This window comes from Condylura cristata, unplaced genomic scaffold, assembly GCF_000260355.1.
Source record: "Condylura cristata isolate star-nosed mole 26May11 unplaced genomic scaffold, ConCri1.0 scaffold00034, whole genome shotgun sequence".
NCBI lineage: Eukaryota > Metazoa > Chordata > Mammalia > Eulipotyphla > Talpidae > Condylura > Condylura cristata.
Genome location: NW_004567135.1, coordinates 12,312,403 through 12,329,035, shown reverse-complemented (window position 1 = coordinate 12,329,035; position 16,633 = coordinate 12,312,403). Strand labels below are relative to the sequence as shown.

General features: G+C 40.1%; 2 protein-coding genes across 4 annotated transcripts in view; one reads left to right on the top strand and one right to left on the bottom strand.

The window, feature by feature from the left end:
• Positions 1-8,476, top strand: part of AKAP3 (A kinase (PRKA) anchor protein 3) — a 9,461-nt gene extending 985 nt beyond the window's left edge. Inside the window, exons 2-3 of the mRNA XM_004692860.1 lie at positions 947-3,256; positions 8,321-8,476. Of these exons, the coding sequence (XP_004692917.1) occupies positions 947-3,256; positions 8,321-8,476 (2,466 nt within the window). The remainder of the gene's footprint in view (positions 1-946; positions 3,257-8,320) is intronic.
• A 1,659-nt stretch (positions 8,477-10,135) lies between these two features.
• DYRK4 (dual-specificity tyrosine-(Y)-phosphorylation regulated kinase 4) overlaps positions 10,136-16,633 on the bottom strand; it is a 24,983-nt gene continuing 18,485 nt past the window's right edge. For all 3 annotated transcript variants that reach the window (XM_012732246.1, XM_004692553.2, XM_012732245.1), the window contains exons 11-14: positions 16,570-16,630; positions 13,387-13,516; positions 11,102-11,250; positions 10,136-10,633 (exon numbers count right to left, since the gene is read on the bottom strand). In XM_012732246.1, the coding sequence (XP_012587700.1) occupies positions 10,452-10,633; positions 11,102-11,250; positions 13,387-13,516; positions 16,570-16,630 (522 nt within the window). In that variant the 3' untranslated portion in view covers positions 10,136-10,451. The remainder of the gene's footprint in view (positions 10,634-11,101; positions 11,251-13,386; positions 13,517-16,569; positions 16,631-16,633) is intronic.

Below are 16,633 nucleotides of genomic sequence, written 5' to 3'. Positions count from 1 at the left end.
AAAAAAAAAAACATTTAGCACTGTGCCTGGCAAAAGCAATGAACAAATAGAAGGTAGTAATTATATGACATAAGGTGATTAAAATACCAAGTTATTCATTAACAATGGGCAACTGTGGTCATTTCCACATCCTCCCAGTAATAACACTGATACCTGACATTTGATCATAACTAGGATACCTCATATATAATGTTATTTTAATTATAGACTACAATATGCAATGTGTACATGTAGTTACCAGATAGTGTCCACCAAAGAAATCTGTATTCACTCAAATCTAATAAGTAGTCCATAGATGTTAACTCCTCCCCTGTAAATCAGATTGTTAACTTGGGTGATGTTGACTTGGAAGACATTTAGCATATCAAGATTGGGCTGCATTGCCTGGCAAAGTGATACATTATGCACAATTGTCCTTGAATCTTCTCATTCTTTTAGCAAACTATATGTATAATAAAAGACCTGAATAAAACTGAGAAGCCATATGAAACAGTATTATCACTACAAGAAAGATCTGATTCAGTGCAAATGCTAACCCTGCTATGAAGCAAATGACTGTAAGACTTCAGGCTAGATGTTAGATGTGCCATGTAGTTTCCGGAAGCATAGCCTGAAGCAGACTCCCTCTAGAATTCTTGCTCCTGCATGATTAGCTTACAACCTCAGATAATTGACTGATTCAATCCCTCAGAGTTCCTCAATTTGCTCCTTTGAAAAATGTGGGTGATAAGACAGCTAGCAGTTCAGTGTCACTTTGAGAATATTAAATGTGCTAATCAAGTCTGAAATACTTGAAACAGTACCTGATACATACTAAGCACTCCAATCTTGCTTGTATTATAGTGGTGGAGCAGTTAAGGCTTGAGAGAGGTGTTCTTTGCAGTTGTCCTGAATACCCCATATCTTTACTTTATTATAGTCGGGTGAATCTTTGTCTTTTTTTAAGGATGCCTCAACTGATCCTGTCAGAGTGCTCAGCTGGCTCCGCAGAGACCTGGAAAAAAGTACAGCAGGGTTCCAAGATGTTCAGTTCAAGCCTGGAGAGTCACCAGTTGGTGGAGAAGTGACCACTAGTTCAGGAGACCCTCGCAAGACATTCACCGTGGACTATTGTAACACGACCAATAAGGGTAATCCAGGGAGACTGCACTTTGAAATGAGTCACAAAGAGAACCCACCCCAGGCCCAAGTCGCGAATGGGAGTTCAGTAGATGAAGTTTCCTTCTATGCCAACCGCCTCACAAATCTAGTCATAGCCATGGCACGAAAGGAGATCAATGAAAAGATAGACGGCTCTGAAAACAAATGCATCCATCAATCACTGTACGTGGGAAATGACCCCCCGCCCACCAAAAGCCTGAGTACAGTGGCATCAGACCTGGTCAACGAGACCGTCTCTACATGTTCCAAGACTGTTGCTGCCTCTGATAAAGCTCCTGGCTCTGGTGACAGAGCCTTGGGGTCATTACGGAGTCCCCCCAACCTGAGATACAAGACCACTTTGAAGATGAAGGAGAGCACCAAGGAAGGCCAGGGTCCAGATGATAAACCTGCTTCTAAGAAGTCTTTTTTCTACAAGGAAGTGTTTGAATCACGGAATGCCGGTGATGCCAGAGAGGGTGGACGGTCAGCCTTCCCTGCAGAAAAGAGGCTATTCAGAGGGTATGAACGTCCCGATGATTTTACAGCTTCTGTCAGTCAAGGGATCATGACCTATGCCAACAGCGTGGTCTCTGATATGATGGTCTCCATCATGAAAACACTGAAGATCCAAGTAAAAGACACAACCATTGCCACCATCTTGCTTAAGAAGGTATTGATTAAGCATGCAAAGGAGGTGGTCTCAGATCTCATAGATTCCTTCATGAAGAACCTCCACAATGTCACAGGGACACTCATGACCGATACAGACTTTGTTTCCGCTGTGAAAAGAAGTCTTTTCTCTCATGGAAGCCAAAAGGCCACAGATATCATGGACGCCATGCTGGGTAAGCTGTACACTGTGATGTTTGTTAAGAAACCTGACGATTCAAAAAACAAGGACAAGTTTGAGAGTTATTCCCTTGTCTCCATGAAAGGAATGGGTGACCCTAAAAGCCGAAATGTGAACTTTGCAACAATGAAATCTGAAGGTAAATGGAGGGAAAAAATGTGTATACCTGTATGCAAGTCAGAGAAAGAGAAGAGTTGCGTTGAAACTGTAGGTGAACACATTATCAAAGAGGGACTGGCCATGTGGCATAAGAATCAACAAAGAGAAGGAAAATCTCCAGACTTCCAGGGTGCCACGTTCGCAACTCCCAACAAACAGTATAAGCCTGCACCAGACATTCCATTGGGTGTTCCCCTGGATACTTGCAACTTCAGCCCTCCTCTGCAGCACCCAGAGAAACTTGAGAATTTTATGTGTGACTCAGACTCCTGGGCAAAGGACCTAATTGTTTCTGCTTTACTTCTCATTCAGTACCACCTGGCCCAGGGAGGAAGCCTGGATGCACAGAGTTTCCTTGAAGCTGCCAGCACCACCAACTTTACCCCCAAACCCCCTCTAGTTTCTGAAGAGTTCAGCCGTAAATCTCCTCATGTAGGAGGTGACCAACCAACAACAGAAAAGAAGGATCTAATGAGCGGTTTTTTCAACCTTATTCGGAATTTACTCAGTGAGACCATTTTCAAGAATGACCGTAGCTCTGATAAGATTCCAGAACAGCCAGTTAAGGAAGATAGGCAACAGTGTGAAAGATCTGTTACCCCCTCTCCCATCAAACTCTGCGAAGGTGATGAAGTTGGTGGTACCTTAGCTGGGTTAACCAAGGCAGTCGCCAACCAGCTGGATGGTCACATGAATGGACAAATGATAGAACATCTGATGGACTCAGTGATGAAATTGTGTCTCATTATTGCCAAGTCCTGTGACTCTCCCTTAGCAGAGCTGGGAGATGATAAGTGTGGGGATGTCAGCAGGCCAACTTCATCCCTACCAGATAATTTATATGAATGTTTCCCAGTCAAGGGCACGGGGACAGCGGAGGCTTTCTTGCAAAATGCCTATCAAGCTATCCATAATGAATTGAGAGGTGTATCAGGACAGCCCCCTGAAGGCTGCTCAATCCCCAAAGTGATTGTCAGCAATCACAACCTAACTGACACAGTCCAGAACAAGCAACTCCAAGCTGTACTTCAATGGGTAGCTGCCTCTGAGCTCAATGTCCCTATTTTGTACTTTGCTGGTGATGATGAAGGAATCCAGGAAAAGGTAAGGAGGTAGAGTCAGGGGAATTTGGAAAGCTTAAGTGTTCTGTTTTCTTTCTGAAAGGGAGGGTCGTTCCAAAAGGGTAGAATGGGTCAGTAAGAATTTGAAGATCCTGCCTCTTGGCAGGGGAATGGTTAAAGGGATATTAGATTTTTGTCCAATAAGAAGTTGATGACAGGGGAACAAAGAGGTGTTTATCTCATTTTCCTCATTTCTGCACATTTGGAGTGCACAGATGAGAGACTTGGTGAAAGAAACAGTTAAGTCTGGGCTTTTGAATGAATTTTGGATAGTACAGCATTATCCAAAGAATGAGGAGGAGCTGCTTGCTGGGAAGCACCCAGGTTGTGTTGAGAGGGATACACACATAGCAACTAGCAGAGGGACTCTCTTCAAGATCTTTGGACTGATGAAAAGTGGGAAAAGAGGTGTATTTCTCATGCATCTGATATATGAAACAGGTTCTTGTTCTGCTAGCCATCCTTTAAGTCAAGCCCATCATCCATACCAACCCATACATTCTGGTTCTAAATAGTTTTGAGTAACATTGCATTGATCTACTCATCTGAAATAAGGACAATCAGCTTGTAGACCCCCACACATATGTGTCCATACATGTTCCCATACATGTTCCCATACATGTTCCCATACACCTTTGTCCAAGGTAAGGACAAAGATGATCACCATAATTTATTCATGGAAAAGAGCAAAAGAAGTACACCCAGACTTCAACTAATGAATAGAATTGCACTGAACAAAAGTATGTTTTTAAGAACCGTTGGCTGAAACATATACAACAAAGAAACTACTTAAAAATTATCTGAAAATTTTTTTTTTGGAAAGAGATTTTATTGACATATATAAATGTTCTCAGGTTGATGCAGGTGGTTGAACCCAGTAACACTGGACTGTCCATGAACCAATTCTTTTAAACAGATTTGTATGATTTTTGAATAAGCAATGCAATATTGCATAGTTCAGAATCAAAAAGTAGCATAGTGAAAAATAAGGGTTGTATCTGATCCTTATCTCCCATCCTGTTGTCCTCCCTGGAAAAAAATATTCTAACCAATTGCTTGTTTGTCCTTCCAGAAATACATGTACATAAAATTAGATTGCATATTTCTTTTTTTAAGTCATATATGGTAATACGATAAATATGTATGTATGTAGAGTCCAATTTTAGCTATATCTCTATGGAACTTACGTGTGTATATACATACCTATAATAATATATCCAATCGTTGTTACATTGAGCAATGTTGTATACACAGAACAAATGCATCTATATGTGTTAAATAACTGGGAAAAGAATTTTAAAGTTATATTTGAGATGGATTTCTGAGTTGTCTTTCAAAGAACTTATACCAATTTGCATGCCTATTAAAAAAACAAAGGAGTGTCTATTTACTATATTTTAACCAACCGTAAATTTCGAATTTGCGATCTTTGCTAAATGTTGGCCTACTTTGCATATTTGTCTTATTAAGAATGAGAGTGAATATCTTTTCATGTGTTTATGAGCATTTTGAATTTCCTTTTTCATGAATGATTTTCTCACAACTTCTACCCTTTTTCTGTTGCATTGTTGGTCTTTTTCTTATTAACTTGTAAAATGTATGTACATGCATATAAGGAAATCAGTCTTTGTGATAGTAAATATATTTTTTTGTTGTTGCTGGTCTTTTTGTTGGTATTTTGGTTTGGTTTTGCAATACAGAAGTTTTTAAATGTTTGTGCTGATGAGTCTAAGACTTTTTTGGGGGGGAGAGGGTTTGTGCCACATTTGGCAAATTCTGTTAACAGAACTTTCCTATGTTTTCTTCTACCACTTTTATATTGATTTATATCTTAAATATTAAGTTATTTAAATATTTAAGATACATTTCAATCCGATCCATTTTGAATGAATTTTTATATAAAATATGAGGTAGGGATGCAAGCTGTCTTTTCCAGATAGCTATGTCTCTGGTGCTTTTCCTGAACTTCCTCTTCTGTTCCAGTGAATTCTTCTATTCTTAATATTTTAATACCATACTATTTTAATCACTATCATTCTATGATGTGTTTTATATCTGATAAGACTATACAATCCAATTTCTTTATTATCTCAGAATTTCCTAGGCTACATTTCAGTGCCCCCAGCCACAAGCAGTCAATTAGCTGTTTTTTGTCACCATAGATTGCTTTTTGTCCCAACATTCTATATTACAGTCATAAAATGTGTGATCTTTTACATTTGATTCTTCACACAGCATAAGATTTTTGAGGTTCATCCATGTTGTAATATGTATCAGTATTCAGTCCTGTGTATTGATGAAAAGTATTTCATTACCGGTATATACTACATTTTGTTTATCCATTCACCCGTTAATAGACATATGAGTTGTTTCCAGTCTATGCTATTACGAATAATATTACTGTGAACACTCACTCACATACTTTCATTTCTCTTGACAACAAGGAGAATCTTATGGTAAATATAATTTTTTAAAAAAATGTTCTCCAAAATGACTCTGCCATTTTACCTTCCCACCAGCAAATGTGGGAAGGGTTTCAAATTCTCCACATCCTTCCCAACATTCGTCTTGGTTTTATTATAGTTATTAGTGGTCTTCTTTGTGAATTAATTTGGTAGCCATACATTCAAATATCTAAGGGTATTGACTATCTTATGTATTCATATGTTTTCTTTGGTGAGCTATTAAGTCATTTACCCATATTTTGACTGGATTTTTTTTCTAGTTATAAATTTACAATAAGTTATTTATACATTCTGGCTCCAGGACCTTTGCCATATACATAATTTGCAAATATTTTCTCTCAATTTGTGAGTTGTCTTTTTACTTAGCATGAATATTTTCAGAAAGCAAAGTTTTGAGTGATAACATCTAGCTTATTTTTTGCTGATTGCTTATGTTTTTAATGACATAACTAATAAATCTTTGCTGAAGTCAGCAGGTCTCACTAGAGGAAGTTTTGCTCTCAAGGGACATTTGGCAATCTCTAGTGACATATTTTGTTATCTCAGCTGGGAGCAGGTTTGTTACTGGAGTCTAGTGGTCAGAGGTTCTCTTCTGCTACCAAACATGGAAGGCCCCATGGCAGAGATCTGCCTGGTAAGGTCGGAAGAGCCCGACATGCAATACTGTGACTTATCCAGAAGTCATATTATCCTTCTAAATATTTCTTCTAAATATTTGATAATTTCAGACCATTTCAATTCATTTTTTGTGTGTATGACATGAGGAAGGTGTCATTTTCATATTGTTTAATTTATTTTAGCTTTCCTTCCTGCATTTTTTGTATTCCATTTTATCTATTGTTTTTGATCATAGCTTTGTATAGTTACTTTAGTGATTTCTCTAAGGACTGTGATATACTCAGCTTTGCAGAGTGTACTCTGTGCTGTGAATCAGTAGTTATCACTTACATTGGAGAGTAGAAATATTGCTACCTTAGAGTTCCCTTTACCCTCCCCCACTTGGGCTGCAGTTATTTTATGTATTTATTCTTCAGAGAGAAAAAAACTTTAGCCAATGTTATTTTGACTTCCAATCATGATATATATATTTTTTCAATCATGATATATTTTAAAGAACTGAAGAGAACAGTCTTTGCGGTTCTTTATTTCTAATGCTCTCAGTTTCCTTCTGATATTTTTCTTTTGTCTGAACGGCTAGAACACATTTTCTAGCAATAAATTCTCTAATTTCCCTAAATTTGAATACTTATTCATTTGACCTTCATTCCTGAAATATGTTTTTGCTGGCTATAGATGATGGCTTTAACCAGATTTTTAGTGCTTAAAAAATGTATGTCACTTCCTCTGGCCTTCATGGCTTCTGACAAGAAATCTGCTGTCATTCAAATTGCTGTTCCTTTGTAAATAACATGTGCCTTTTCCTCTGGCTGTCTTGGGGGTTTTGTTTTTACTTTTTATTGTTCGGCAACTTGACTATGACAGGTTTTGAAGTAAATTTCTCTGGATTTGTCATTTAGGTTCACTGAGCTTTTATTTAAAAAACAGCTGTTGAGCTGTTTGGTTTTTTTTCTATGATATTGTTGCAATGTTTAATCAAGTGTATGTCATTCAGTGTGGTGAATTTCTGTTGATCTGTCTTCAAGTTCACCAACTTTCCTCTGATATTGCCATATTTAGCTTATCCAATACATTTTAATTGGGGACTTTATATTCTTTAGTTCTAAAATGTCTATATGGTTCTTCTTATCTTTTCTTGCTAAAATTTTCTATCGTTGCTCTTTTCACCAGTAACTGCATGTACTTCAGTTTCTTGCATGGAAATGTCTCCTTCAACGGTTTAGCCCTTCAACTCTTCATCATAGAATTTGAGTGCAGAATACACCAAATAGACATCTGGCTACTTCAGATGGTTGCAGCTAGATTCCAGATGAATGGCGATGTGCTCTGCTCATATTAGAATGGTAGCTTTGACCAATTTTTTTCATGCAGTGTTTGGAAAGAGAAGTAAGCAAATTTCAGAGACAGGGGAATGAATTCTGCCTCTGCTGTTGTCTGTAGCTGCTTCTCACTGACAGGTCGCTTTCCCTCTCTGGGCACCATTTTCCTGGTGGCTGAATGGGACAGTCTAAACAGCTGGTCTTTGGACCATGGAAAACAGCTTCCACATCTGTCTTTTGGCTCTTTCCCTCTTGCCCCTGCTTGTCTGAGACAATGATGGTGAGTTTTATGACACTGTAGTGAGCTTAAGAACTTTAGAATTCTTAGACAGCAAGAACACATTGGTCAGGCACCCAGTAGAAGCAGGAAGGTTTTACTATTAGGTAACTAATATTAATAATATCCGTGGGAAGTCATGTCTTCCAGAACATGAACAGGGAACTGTTAGCCTCTCCTTTACAACAAGGCGGAAGAGAGCCAACTTTCTTCGGTGGAATAGATCAGGAAGTCTTCTCCACACCTCCTCTACTTACTGCCTCAGTTTCCCAAAGACTTTCCCGGTCTCTCTGCTCTAGCCCGGGCTGCCCGTCTCGGCCTTCTGTGGGATGTTCTGTCCTTCACTGCTGCTTGGTTTCCTTTCACAGCTACTTCAGCTCTCGGCTGCCGCGGTGGAGAAAGGCCGCAGCGTGGGGGAGGTGCTGCAGTCCGTACTGCGCTATGAGAAGGAGAGACAGCTGGACGAGGCGGTGGGCAACGTCACGCGGCTGCAGCTGCTGGACTGGCTGATGGTCAACCTGTGACCGGCCGCCCGCCACTTCCCCTCTCCCGGCCGCCTGCCTTCTTTCTCACCTCCACACTCCCCCTCCATATCCTCACAGAGCCCTAACATTATCTACCTACCACTCACGTCGAAAAAATGTCATCGTATGCTAGTCACTGGATTTTGCAGATTTTCCTGTCCATGCGAGCAAGGACGAAAAATTAAAAAATTACAATTAAAGGGCTCCAGGTGTTTCGTTTCCTTGGTTCAAAGGGACACGCAGAAAAAAATATCTCAGGGATGAAAAATAACCATATGACTAGCAGAAGAAAGAGTGTTGGGCTGAGAGGCCGATCAAAGACTGCAGTCCGATTCTCTACACATTTTCTCTCACCCCTCAGCCCCACAGCTCTCCTATTCCACAGTGTGTCCACAAAAGCCTGCTTATGTTAAAAGTCAGCCTTTTATAATCATGCAACAGGAAAGGTTTTCTGATAGCCAGCTTAAATCATTTGGAGTATGATATTTTTGTTCTCTCTGTTAAACTACAGAATTACTGTCCACCTCAACTCTATTCGTGATTAAAGATAGTTGGTGTCAAAAAGGTCCAAAATACCTGCTTCCCAATGCACCTACTATCTGTAGAACCTGGGACAAGTTCTCCCTTTAAGGATTTTTTTTCTGGGTTTCTACATCTCTTGAAGATGCCACTCGATTCCATCAACCTGTACATATTTATTCCTCCTAGGACTGTCTCGACCATTATGTGAATGTTTATCCTCTTCTCTGGGCAATGTCACCTAAACCTGTAGCTTTGGCTACCTGGCATCTCCCCTCATGAGATATTACACAGGAATGAAAGTGAAAATTATGAACCTGGTATATTTTCACTTCTTTGTGAAGTTATGATCTTAGTACAGATAGAATTTTTATAAGAAACTTAAGATCAACTGTACAGCAATCACATAGTCATGTTGATACAAGTTAGAATGGCAAATACATCAATGGATATGATTAGATTAGGGGCAGCGGGTGAGTACACACATCTCTTGTTTATCGACTTTCCTTCTTTTGGGAAGCCCTCTGTCCCCCCAACTCCATGGACACTGCTATCAGGTATGGACATCTGTGGTCATCTTAACTCTGGCAGGGCTGTTCGTCACTATAATGTCACCATGTAAAGAAGCAAAGAGGGGCCCTCCCTGGTGGTGCAGCGGGTTAAAGCACAGCACTGAGAATCTAAAAGCCGCTTCCACATGAGTTCGATTCCCGCCTGCCCCGGAGGTGACCACATGGCGCGGCAGACCTCTCCTGACCCGCCCGCTGCTTCCCTCAGCAGTGTACTTCGTTGATCTGCCTGTTCTGTTCCCCACTCTGTCTCTGGTGAAGCTTCTCGCCACCCCTGAGCCTCTGGCCTGTACCCAGTTCTGTATGCACAAATAAATAAAAATTCTTTAAAAAAAATAAAAAAGAAGAAGAAGAAGCAAAGAGGGAATTTGAGTCTTGAGACCCTATTTGAATTTCAAGAGGCTGCTGTGTGTGAAACTACTCTTGACCCACCCCACACCATCTCCCCAATTATATAAACCAGTGTCCTGTGCTGTTTAAATTAGTTTGATTTCAGCTTCTATAAATTTCAAGCAAGAATCCTGACATAGTTGTCTTGGATAAGAAGAAAATTTTATTTAGAGTTCTACTAGTAATATTTTAACATTGAATGGTTGAAAACAGCCCCCACCAAACATACACCCATGTTTTATCTGGTGGGAGGTATGAGGAGGGAGTGAAGGATACCCTCTTATCCCTCATCTAAGAGGAATCATGCCAACTGGCCATGTGAAGAGGTTTTTTTAAAACAAGCCTTTATGAATTAAAAAACAACAATCTGAACTATGGTACAATATAAGTGCTGTCTCTAATACAAATCATTGGTGGAAAGAAAGAGGACACACCCTCATCAAAGGTCATACAAGAAGTGGTAAAGTGTTTGAGTTCCTGGAGGAGGAGCTCTTGCCTTATTGATCTGTGGGGGGCTTGGACTCCTCTGGCCTGATGGCTGCCTCTGGCTTTCTGGAAGCTTCTACCAGATGAGGCAGCTGGACAGCTTCCGCTGTGCATTGAAGAGAGCCTTGTTGGTCACCATGCTTGGGGCTATCATCTTTTACGTTAGTGGTAGTCTCTTCTATATTGATCACATCTGCCAGGAGACAGAAGAAACAAGAATTCAAATGCTAGTTGTTCCAACAGTCCAATTGTCCACTAGCTTAGGGCACAGTCTATGTTCTGGGCTTCATTCTCGGCACATCACACTAATTCATTTGGTGGTTTTTAGCAACCATTTCTTTAGAAATGAAGCAAATGAGGTGAAGTAAATGGCAGAGACAGAATTTAATCCATGGAAATCTGATTTCCATCACTATGAAAGAAATTAAAGACAGGAGAGAGATGGCAACATGAAATGATAAAGGGGAAACAAAGAGGAGAATCTAACTAGAACCACACTTCTGAAAGAACAGAATTTCCAAATTAAGAAATGATAAGCTGCTGCTAGTGGTATATTCAGAATAATTATTCAAGGTTGAGTTCAGAGAAATTGGCATGCAAATCATCCAGAGATGTCTGACTTATGGACTATGGACATAGGACTGTTTGTTGAGGAGCTTACCTTTTTTATCCTTCTTTGACTCAGAAGGGAAATAAAGGCTGGATTTTCTCAGGATTTGGGGCCTAGGTCGTGGCTTGAGGGTCCGTGGCTCATGAATCCAAGCATGTTTAAGGGCTTGGTCCGGGGTCATGCGGAGAGAAGGTTCCCACCTACACCAACAGAGTCAAAAGTGAGTTATTGTTTTACTTCCTTTGTTTATAATGAAACATTTTCAAAGACCCATTTTAAAAATAGTTAATTTTTAAGGAACCCATTTAAACTATGTTGCAATACAAAGATATCAACACAGAATAGATTAAAACCTGTAAATTTAAATTACCTGGAAACAACTATTGGAAATAATCTCTTACAAAAATTTGTATGGCAAATCAAGGAATGTATTCAAATCCAAGTCTTACAGAGTTTCTAGAAATTTCTTTACAGGAAATATAAAAAAATCTCAACCAATAAGATTTAGGGTTCTGTTAACTTAGGTCAAAACAAAGATGCTTAATTTCAGTTTCTAAATTACAGAATTTGAGCCTCAATAACAAAGAACATTATAGAATGCTAGAGTAGTAGGATTATCAGGAACTTAGATATAATCCAAATTTCTAACTCAGTAACAAAATACATCTGTCAGATCCCTCAATATTGATCCTCCTGCTATTCCTGAGTAATTTTAGTGACCAGATACTAACAGAACCAGCTATTCCAATTTTTAAAAGCACCAATTCTTTAAAAGTTCACTTCTATTGAGCTAAAATTCATGTCCCAGGAACTTCTACCCTAGTAACTTAGAGTCACATCCAAAGTCTACTCATTGGCATTATATAGAATGAGACAACCTCCCTTTTATGGCACAATCCTTTATATGAAATCATTTACATTGCTATGAATCATTGATCACATGATATAATTGTACCTTCCAGGATAGGAAAATTCAATGGTTGTTTAGTGTCTTTCATATTGAGAATAAGAGGCATTAATAATCTAAAGTCATCAAAGTCATAATTCAAACTCCCAGTTCTTTGCCAAATAAAACTGTTTTGAAAATATATCTCCCCTCTCCTGAACTTCTAGAGCTAGCCTCTAAAACCTAAGTATAGTACTTTAATTGATCTCTATTAAGTTTGACTCAAAGCCTTTACTCTCATTCCAAAATTTGCTAATTGGAGAATGATGGAATGAGAAGGTAATAATCTCAACAGGTGGCCTTTCAAATTGTGAGCAGCAAGCTCTTTACACTAACAAACAAATTTTCCTTCTTAGTTTTGAGCTGTGTTCTGTATGATTGAAGCTTCTGGATAACTCATCTGTCTCAGTAGTAAGTTTCTGTCATTTGTAAGTGCATATTCATTCTATAGCTTCAGCAGGAGGCTGGGGGGGGGGAGGGGAAGGGGTATAGGATCCTCTGAACTAATACCTAGATTCCAGGGTACACAAATGTTAGAAAAATATTTTTCTAAAACTATTGTATTCTATTGGAAGGATGAGAGAACATAAAGATAAGTACTTCTAGAAATACAGAACAACCATCATAGGACTGATATAGCTGAAAGGGACCTTAGGAATCCCTCATTTTAGGAAACTGAACACAGAAACACTGAATTGCCAAATATAAAGTGGCTCATCTGTTTGTCACCCAATGGAGACAGTCTTGCAAACCCTCTTGTAAAACAGTGACAAAAGCTAACATTTCCTAAACACCTTCCCAAATCAGCAGTGTCCTGGGTCCTTGACGTGATCATCCTTGTTTACTGTGACTGACTGAAGAACAGAACCTAATTTCTAAAATTCAAAATGTGCAAATAATGTCTAAAAACTATTCAGAATAAATGGTTTACAGATCATCCTTTACCTAGTTCTAAATCCTAGGGGGACAGAGTGGGACCCTGAAATCAGCTAGGGCTGTGTGCAGATGGTTACAACAAGCACGTTGGAGAGTTCGTGGATTAAGACTTTTAGAATGTGCCTACACCCCTACCTGCCAGTTTGCGGCCATGAAAAAGTCAAGCTCTACCCATACACTAGGGAATCCAGGCAAGTCATTTATTTACTTGAGCCTCACTATTCAAAACAGATTCAATTATCCACCCTGCCCACCCCATAGGAGAGAGAGAAAGCAGTCTGGAGAGGCAGCAGATAGGAAAAACATTTTGTAGGCGCTAAAGGCTCTATGACCCAGTTGTTACTAGTGTTGTTTTAAATAAAGTGTCTCCCAGCCCCAGACTTTCACCAGCCAGTGTAAGAAAGTACATATTTTATGAGGAAGCCCAGAGACAAAGAGACTCCAATAAACTCACACCAAACACCTTCTGAGAAAGTCCAGGAAGCTGCTGTCATAGGTTTTCAGCACCATCGTGAGATCCTTGGAATCCGGGTATCTTTTTTTCCCCCTGTTGTTGGTTATATTTTTAGGAACACCTTTGGAATCTTTAGAGATACAACATTCTGTGTTTAGTTCCAGGTGTAAATATTCGTAAGTCATATCACAGTTGCTCATTCAACCACGCTGCTTTTTCAAGTAGCTTTTGTAACTATCTACTGTTCTCCCCACTGCTTTCACAACCACATCCATCAGTCTGAAATAACCACACACGGATTATCCAATGAAGACAATTAACTTTGATGAACAACTTTTCCTGCTATTCAGTGTGTTCTGGGCTTTCTTTCCACTACCTCCTCCCTGAAGCAATGAAAGGGCTTAACATTAACTAAAGTAAAAAAGGAGTGATGGTAGTAAATGAAATAAAAAAAATGAGGTGATAATCAAATCTGAAGTGACAAAAAAATACTTCACTCTGACCAAAAAAGACATCATCCATACTTGGATTAGCTATGTCTTTGATCCTTTCCCACTAACCCTGGCTTTGAGACAGCCATGGGGTAGTATAAGTCATTTGAGGAGAAACTTTATGAGATATTTTCTGAACTCCTTACAAGTCACAAGTTCTGGGCCTCCCTGGTGGCCTAGGGTTAAAGTCTTAATGCTGTTATCTCTCCAGCCAAGGAGCTGACCCACATGGCGCAGCAGACTTCTCTTTTCTCAGCTGCTGCCCCCTTCAGCAGTATATTTCAGTGGATCTGCCTGTTCTGCTCCCCACTCTGTTTCTGATGAATCCTCTCACCTGCCACACCTCTGGCCTACACCCAACTTCCTCTATTTTAAATAAATAAATCCTTTTTAAAAAAAAGTCACACAAATTAATCTCATTACTTCTTTACAATTGTATTAAAATTTTGACCTTAATTGGAATGATCAGACTTGGTTGGTTGGTGAAGACTCAGCTTGGAATGACTTTGTTCAACCATTTCCACTGCTAAGAGCCCTTACCAAATGTCTGAAATGAGGCCCTGAAGGTAGTTTCAAAGTGTACCTAAGAGTGCTTCGTGCAGTACTCTGAAGGGAGACCCCTTTGGAATATAAATTTGCGGTTGTCCTGATCAGATAAAGTCTGGGAAATACTGAAGTGGATGTAACTCCCAGAAAATTCCTTCTTTATATAGGAAGTGAAGATATAAAGATGTTGCTTCCAAAACCCTATCACCATTCTAAAGCCTGATGCTGGCAGTAAAAATCAGACACTATGAAACACATCTGTGTGTCACCTGTCTTTGATTTGCTTTTCCCAAGATGCCCTATACTCCAGTCCTTTCAGTCCCCACCCAAACTCTCTTGAGTTTAGTATTCTAAGCTTATGATGTGACTTTCTCTAATGGGAGGGAACACCAGCATCCCAACTTTTCTTTCCCAAATCCTTCAAAATCCAAAAGACTAAATTATAAGTGATGGGTGGGATAGTAAATATGGAGTCAAAAGACCAGCTTGTTGCTTCATGTTTAAGTCTGACCCTGAGTGCCCAGCTCCTTTGCCCACCAGCAGACTGCTCTAGAAGAAGGGTAGGTATGTTAGCATTGCTATTAGGCAACCCAGGCGCCTGACCTCCTGGCCATCTTCCAAGTCCCTGCCATACCACAAGGTTACGTTTAAAAGATTTAGCCACTGCAGGGGAGGGAAATGCACTGGACTATGGTGATGGTACATGGGTGATGTGGTGGTGGGAAACCCAAGGGGATTGTAACTGAGATGGAAAAATGCACAAAAATATGTAAAAATAAACTAATATAAATTTTTTAACAATCTAAAAAAAAAAAAAAAGATTTAGCCACTGGAATGGCAAGGGCCCGACCAGCCAGATAGACGACAGCCTTGGCAATGAAGTAACCCCGTGAACAACCTGTTTGCCAGGTCTTAAACTCTTAGTCTGCAGCTCATGGGGAGTCCAAGGAGTCTTGGTGGAGGGGGCAAGGAGCATGTTTCTGTGCTCAGGGCTCAAGTCTGTGGCTTTTTACCAAATGCTGCAAACACAGACTACATTTTAACCCCTGGGGGCTGCACCAGTACATACTGACTGAACACCAAAGTGGCTGAAATACTTTGCCCAGGAAGATCCCCAAGGAGGATGTTTATGATGCTTTTATTGATGGGCACAATTTGTGAAGAGAAATCACGTGACTTGAGGCTATTCTCAATGGAAAGGAGTAGGAGAGAGCACTCAGGACACCACAGGCCATAGGAGCCTGACTACAGCTTGTCTGAATGGCGTTCCAGGGGGCACAGGGCCCTGTCTAGGGGGCCCCTGGCTCTCATGCCTCGTTTCGCTCCACTTGGCTGACCTTTGGGTCACTATGACTTTTTCTACACAGGAATCCCTTAGTATTTTATGTCTCTCCAAAGAAATTTTAGATGTCGGACTGACTTTATCTGTCCGGTGACTATTGGCCTGGAAGCCCTGCCTCAGTTGAACGTTACTGATCCACAGCCCATATTGTCGAGCTCTGCCTGTGCAGAAAGTCAGCAGATCATAAAAGTCAGCATGGAGCCATGGGGAAGGCTTAATTCCAGCAATGAAACAGATGTTCTGTACATCACTGACAAGCTACAAAAACCCACAGCCCATCTGCTCTGACAGCCCTTGGTCACCCATTTGTACCAAAGTTGCAATGAGCTTAGAATAGTAAGGGTCAGGGGATTAAGAGAATTTCAGCAGGGAAGAACAATATTCCATTATAGAATATAACAATCGAGTTTTCCATTATTCTTGAAGTTTCTGCTGCTTGATTTCTCTGCATGGTCTGTAGTGGGAGAGAAGTCCAGCTGCTTGATGAGGCAGGGAGAACTCATAGGAGAGGATAAGGTAGTCATTTTTGAAATTTCAAGATCCATTGATGGCTCCTCTGAACAGGAACCTGGTTGTTCTCCTACATTGTCATTGTCAAGAACTCAGGAACTCACTGGCAACGTGACTCCCTCCCTCTTGTCATCTAATACCATTTCTTGGTATCTTTTTACTTTTTGGAAAGTAACTCCTAATCACAGCTTGGAGTGGGGCCAGGGAAAGAGTTCTAAATGCAGTTTGGGTGATGTGTTCAAGTCCTGTGGCAACTCTTAACCATAACAGGATAAAAAGAGGCCTGAAACTTACCAAAGAATTTCTGTCTCCTGGAAGCTGTCTGAATGAAGTGGGTTGGTGGCAGGCCCAGCACCTT